The sequence below is a fragment of the Eublepharis macularius genome, chromosome 5, assembly GCF_028583425.1.
Source record: "Eublepharis macularius isolate TG4126 chromosome 5, MPM_Emac_v1.0, whole genome shotgun sequence".
In the NCBI taxonomy this organism is placed as follows: Eukaryota; Metazoa; Chordata; class Lepidosauria; order Squamata; family Eublepharidae; genus Eublepharis; species Eublepharis macularius.
In genome coordinates this window covers 4,330,101-4,336,394 of record NC_072794.1, presented here as the reverse complement: position 1 = coordinate 4,336,394, position 6,294 = coordinate 4,330,101, and the positions used below count along the sequence as shown (strand labels likewise).

Below are 6,294 nucleotides of genomic sequence, written 5' to 3'. Positions count from 1 at the left end.
GACAGGGCTGGAGCCCCCTTCGGCACGCCGGACAGCGCTCCGAAGAGCGAAGGCCCTGTTTCGCGCGGGTCTCGGTCGCCGGCCCGGGCCGGTCCGGACCGGCCAGTCCCGTGCTCCCTCTCTTGGCCGCAGGGCCGGGCCGCCCCCTGGGGCCCGATTGGCTGCCGGCGCCCGGGAGGCGCGGCCCGGCGCGCCGCTGGCCTTTAAGGGCCTGGCCGTGGGGCGCCGGCGCCAGTGTCCCGCCGCCGCAGCCATGCTTTTCGACCGGCTCAAGCGCTTCTGCGTGCAGCTCGACTGCCCAGAGGTGGCGGCGCCGCCGGTCTTCAGCTCGGGCGAGAGCGTGGCCGGCCGCGTGGTACTGGAGCTGTCGGGCGAGGCGCGCCTGGGTGCCCTCCACCTGCACGCCTACGGCTGCGCCAAGGTCCACTGGACCGAGTCCCGCTCGGCCGGCTCCAGCACCGCCTACACGCAGAGCTTCGGCGACCAGGTGGAGTTCCTCAGCCTCCGCCAGGTCCTGCTCGCCCCGCCAGGTAAGGCAGCGCGGCGCCTGTCCGCCCGCCCGCCCGCCCAGCTGGGCTGCCCGAGAACACGGCGCGGGGCTGACCGTCCCTTTCTTGCTTCCCCAGACAGCGGAGGCGTGACAGTCCTGCCGGCCGGCCGCCACGAATTCCCCTTCGCCTTCCAGCTGCCCGAGTAAGTCTGCGCGGCGCCCCCTCCTCTCCTCTCCTCTCCTGTCGGGGGTGCCTGCCCCGGCCCTGCCTCTGCCCCAGCCCCTGCTCAAGGCTGCTTTTCCTGGTTGCAGGGCTCTGGCCACCTCCTTCGAGGGGAAGCACGGGAGCGTCCGCTACTGGGTGAAGGCCAAGCTGCACCGGCCCTGGGCCACCGTCCGCAGAGCCCGGAAGGAGTTCACCGTGCTGGAGCCCATCGACATCAACACGCCGGCCCTGCTGGTGAGCACCGCTTGGATTCCCTCCCAGCATCCGCTGGCAGGGAGTTCCCTAGGCTGATAAGAACTCTTTATTTCCCTTTAAACAATTCCGCTTCCAGTGCACATTCCAGCCTGACACCCGGTAAAGCTACTGCATGACAGTCGCTCCTCCCCTGAAGCTACTGACCTCTTCCACTAAATGGCTGTTTCTCTTTTCTTCTCCTAACAGGCTCCTCAGGCTGGTGCCAAAGAGAAACCGGCTCGTGCCTGGTATCGCAACCGGGGGCAGGTTTCGGTCTCTGCCAAGATCGATCGGAAAGGCTACACACCAGGTGATTTACTGGCGGCTCCTTTGCAGGTGTCAGAAGGGAGTGGCGGATGGATTGCCCTCTTCTGAAAGACTTGCCAAGCTTCTTGTTTTCCCATTGCTCTGAATTTACCAAGAGCTTGGGGTGATTGCTCAGAGTTCATCAGCCCAAAGGCCCAAGTGGCCAGGGTGACACTGGACTTCCCCAAAGATCCTGAGGACATTGACTGGAGATTAAAGTGTTCGGTACTTTAGGGAGTCTGGTTAGATTGTTTCTCTAGTAAAATGTGCGTGAAGCCACCCTAGATTCAAGACCGCCTTGAAGGGAGGAAAGTGCAGCAGTTCTCTTGGTTGCCCTTGGTGGGTGTCAGCTCAGTGTTACGAGGAGGAGCATCTCGGACCAGCTAGCAAAACTTGGCAGCAGCGGCATCCTCATCTCATGCCGGTCTGCCCTCGCTTTCCTTTGGCAGGTGAAGTCATCCCCATTTTTGCTGAAATTGATAACTGCACCACTCGCTCAGTGGTCCCCAAGGCGGCCATCATACAGACGCAGACGTTCATTGCTCGGGGTACCAAGAAGCAGAAGAAGTCAGTTGTGGCAAGCATCGTGGGTGACCCCATCGCAGCAGGCAAGCGTGAAGTGTGGCACGGGCGTGCGCTCAAGATCCCTCCCGTAGGGCCCTCCATCCTGCAGTGCCGTATCATCCATGTGGAGTATGTGCTCAAGGTGAGCCCCTGTGAAAGATGGCAAAGCGTGGGTCTCTCTTCGTGTAAGATGACCTGGCCTACAGGAACCGAAGGCCCCCAGTCTTGGAACACGTGTGATGTTCCATGGCTGTCTCACACCAGCGACACTTACTATGCGCATAAGCTTTTGTGGACTGAACCCACTTTGCTGCATGCAGCAGGACTGCAGTTCACAAATGAATGAATAGGCCACAATAAGCCTTTAAGGTGTCTCAAGATTACATTACTTCTAGATGGGAACCATGTTAGTCTGTAGTAGCAAAATAAGTCCAACGGCACTTTAAAAATTAACAAAAATATATTTGTGTGTGTGTATACATGTGTACATGGAAGTGAGTATGCTGCTAAATTGGGTTCTTCCTTATCTCAAAAATTGGTCAAGGCTTAAACTGGTAAAAGTAATGCTTGGAACTTGTATTGTAAAATCAGTACATTTTTAACACCGTTTTCCCCAAGAGGGCTAAAGCTCACAGTCCTAAGTTGAATAAACAATGCAGAACAAATTAATTTTCAAAGCACAAAATCCCCTCTCCTCCATGTGCCAAGTGGAGGCTCCCTTCTTAGAGATCACGCTGTGTCAGTACATTGGCCCCTCCTGAACTTTCAGCTGGTGTGTTCTCTCTCCAGGAGCGTGCAACTCAGGAGCATTGCAGGCCCCTGTCAGGCTCTTGATTGTACCCATCCCCTCCTACCTTTGTCCTTGCAGGTCTGTGTTGACATTCCTGGGACTTCTAAACTGCTCCTGGAGCTGCCACTGGTGATTGGGACAATCCCACTGCATCCGTTTGGCAGCCGCACATCCAGCGTTAGCAGCCAGTACAGCATCAATCTGGATTGGCTCCGGATGGGCATCCCTGAACAGCCCGAGGGTAAGTGCTTGCTGGCAATCAAGAGCAAGTTTGAAAGCGCCTAAACAGAGGTCAGCAGTGGAAAACCAGACCAAGCTGTGACAGAGAGGGCCCTAGGCAGGCAGTTCTTCAACGGCCTAGGCACGCCTCAGTCTCCCTTCGCTAACTGAATATGATACTTGAGGCCAGGGCTTTTTTTCTGGGAAAAGAGACGGTGGAACTCAGTGGGTTCTCCTTGGAGAAAATGGTCACATGGCTGGTGGCCCCGCCCCCTGATCTCCAGACAGAGGGGAGTTGAGATTGCCCTCCGTGCCGCTGAGATCAGGGGGCGGGGCCACCAGCCATGTGACCATTTTCAAGAGGTTCTGGAACTCCGTTCCACCGCATTCCAGCTGAAAAAAAGCCCTGCTTGAGGCAGATCCTTCCTAACAGATGGGAAAGCTGCACATCTTTTCTGCAACTGTTGCCATGGTACCCAGGCCTGTGCTAAAAGCAGGGCCCATAAGGGTTAATAACTTCCAAAAAAGAAAGCTGAGGTTTGTCAAGGAGGCCCAGTTCTACCTTGGCCATCTGTCCCAGGCCATCTGCAGTCTTACCAAAGCCCAGAGCCCTGCGATAAGCCTGCACATGTGTCCTGTTTAGACCCCTTCATCGGTAGGCCTCAGGTCTCTCCTTTCAACGGGGTTCCTCTTTAACCACCGCTTCTGTGTTTTTCCACAGCTCCACCAGCTTACTCCTCTGTGGTCACCAGCGAAGAGCCTATTGAGAACCTGCCCCGTCCTTGCCAGGATGAGGCCACCAGTGTCTTTGAAGGGCCATTCTTTGCCTACATCCAGGAATTTCGCTACCGGCCTCCCCCTCTCTATTCAGAGGTGAGCAGTGGTTGCGGAGAGAGATGCCAGTGGCTCTTGGTCGTTTTCTGCCAAGGAATTGCCCCGTTGCTGTGGTCGCTGTTGTAGCACTTAAATAGCAAGTGTGGTGGGAGGGAAACCTTCTCGAAGATGGTTCCTGACTTCTCTCTGCCTTGTCCTCCTGCTCCTTCTCCAGGTGGATCCTAATCCTCCCTCCGATAGCTCCGTCCGCCCACGCTGCATGACATGCTGAAGGAAACCTTGTCAGACTTGCCATTCTGTGACGGGGGCTTTGCTCAGAGCATTCAGCACGGGGTGCTCCACGGAGGAGCTGGCTGGTGTTCCTCTGGACCCGGTTGGTGTTGGTGATGGAGGAAGGAGAGAGACAGCTCTCTCTTCCGTTGTGCACTGTGGAGCCACTCTAGCCTGCAGCGAGACGGCTCGGTCCCTTGGGCGCCACGTGCGTCTTGAAGAAGGAAGCTGCCTTCTTGCCTTCAGAGAGGAAGATTCCTGTACTCGGACAAAGTGACCACCTCAGCATTGCTGGTTGTGTTTCGGACCACCCAGTGCTCTAAGGATTGGCCAGGCCTGCAGCATCCACTGGGCAGGGGCATTTTGGAGAAGCAGCTCTGCCATGATTCAAAGGGTGGTGGAGTTAGGTTGTTCCTCACTCCGCCACAGGTTTGTAAACCAAACAGCAGTGGTTGCTGATAACTGCACTAGCTGGATGGCAGGATCGGGTGGCTGCAGCCGGGGCTTGACTGGCAACTTCACTTATCCGTTGTCTTGAGTATGGAAGACTACCTCTGTGAGGTGAAGAGATGGATTTTCTATTGAGACGTGTGCAGCTGTGGACAAGCCTTGCTGGGACTGTATACAGAAGCTCTGCTGTCCTCAAAACCTTGTCCTGGGCATCTAGCAGTTCACGAGAGGGGAAAGTGGGAATAAGCAGTTTGCATGGGAGGTTCCTTGCAGTATACTTCTGCCTTTTGTAGGACAGATCAGAATTAGACCCTAAATCTGTCTGGTGGAGGGGGGAGCACACTCAAAGATGCATTCCACAAATGAAAAACTTTCCAAATCTGCTCAGCTGCAAGATTGCTAAGATTTTCCCTACACTGAGCCACTGGCGTATACTCTGGTTTTGATGCACTTCTTAAATTATATATTTTTAGATTGCTGTTTTATAATTTTCATAAACTGTGTTTGAAGAGACAAAGCTTATTTTGTGCGTGCCTGTATTTTTGCTTTTCTACAAACGACAATAAACTTATGAAACTTCTCCAGTGGGGATACTTATGCTTCTAGTTTGACCAAAGGGAGACCACAGAGGAGAACAGAAGCTGCGATAAAGTGAAGGCTCGCTGCAAGCTGCAGTTAAACATTCTGGGGCTTCCTTTTAGCCTGGGCAGGGCCTCAGGCAGCATTGTGAAAAGAAACCCAGAAGAGGGGAGGTTAGGGGAGGGGAGGGTTGGCCTCCTGCAGAAGGGGCCTGGTGATCTTTCCCCTGAAGTCACTTGGCTTATGTACCAATCATAGTATCACCCCGCAGTTCTGTGACCCCCTTAACTGGAGGTGCCAAGGAATCAACCTCAGCCTGCCTCTAAGCAAAGCAAGGGTTCTTCCATGGAACTGTAGGCTGCCTGCAGCTGAAAGATTCAGAAAGTTGAGTCTCGGGAGCAATCAAGGAAAAGGAAACCTCAGAATTACGGATTTTCTGTGAATAATCCATTGATTTCAGCCAGAACGCCATGCTCTACCCAAGCACTCTCTCCATGGAAAAGGACATGCCCTAAGTGGCGTCACCAGCTTCTTAAGCGTCAGGGATGGTGTGGCCAGCTCCCACAGCCCCCTCCCTGGAGATATTATGTCTAGGGAGGGATTCAGCAGGTCACTTGGCCAGAAAGTCAGTCTGGGAATGGTGCCTGTTCCCAACTGTAGACGGGTGAAAGGGTGCAAGTTCTAGGACAGGAAGTCCCACCTCTTATCCCAGACTCTGCAGCTCCTGTTGCCTCTCATTCGGGCTACATTAGCTGCCTTGTTACCTATTCTGTCCACCCCTTGGACACACATGCTGTAGAAATTAGATGGCCTAGACCCAGGCTAGCCTGAGCTCCTCAGAAGCTAAGCCGGGTTGGTCCTGCTTAGTACTTTGATGGGAAGTGTCAGGTCATTTTGCAGAGGAAGGCAGTGTCAAATCGCCCCTGCTCACCTCTTACCTTGAAAGCTATACAGGGCTGCCATAAGTTGGCTGCAACTTGACAGCACTTTCCACCACCAGACCTTCCATTTGGCATTTCCATGTTTTTGTTTTTTAGTCCAGGATTTTGCACATTTTTATTCCATTTTTTGCTTTTCAAGAGTTAGAACAGAGATGGGGGAAATTGGTGTTCGAATTTCATAGGCAGAAGCTACTCTACCCAACTCAAATGTAAATTGGTGTGTGTGTGTGAGGGGTTTTTAGTTCCTTGTAAGACTGGAAGCTGTGGCTTGGATCCTGAGCAGCACAAGTGATGGATTCATGCTAGTGGAAGGCACATTCCTCTATATTCAGCTGCCTTTGGGACCAACTCTGTGTGTATGTGTGAGGGGCAAATGGGGGCTCCGCAGGAG

General features: G+C 54.1%; 1 protein-coding gene across 1 annotated transcript; it reads left to right on the top strand.

Annotated features, from left to right (window-relative positions):
- The first annotated feature begins 245 nt into the window (after positions 1 to 245).
- Positions 246 to 4,963, top strand: ARRDC2 (arrestin domain containing 2). The gene is made up of 8 exons (XM_054981965.1): positions 246 to 530; positions 627 to 693; positions 803 to 950; positions 1,158 to 1,260; positions 1,706 to 1,962; positions 2,689 to 2,851; positions 3,551 to 3,702; positions 3,878 to 4,963. Exons 1-8 carry the CDS (start codon positions 254 to 256, stop codon positions 3,932 to 3,934), a joined length of 1,224 nt encoding a protein of 407 aa, XP_054837940.1. The 5' UTR covers positions 246 to 253; the 3' UTR covers positions 3,935 to 4,963.
- The last annotated feature ends 1,331 nt before the right edge of the window (positions 4,964 to 6,294 follow it).

Bases quoted from the DNA above. Each gene is read 5' to 3' on its own strand.
- ARRDC2 (XM_054981965.1), top strand. From the start codon at position 254: ATGCTTTTCGACCGGCTCAAGCGCTTCTGCGTGCAGCTCGACTGCCCA. The intron at 951-1,157 runs GTGAGCACCGCT...TTCTCCTAACAG, and splicing joins TCAACACGCCGGCCCTGCTG to GCTCCTCAGGCTGGTGCCAA. The intron at 1,261-1,705 runs GTGATTTACTGG...TTCCTTTGGCAG, and splicing joins TCGGAAAGGCTACACACCAG to GTGAAGTCATCCCCATTTTT.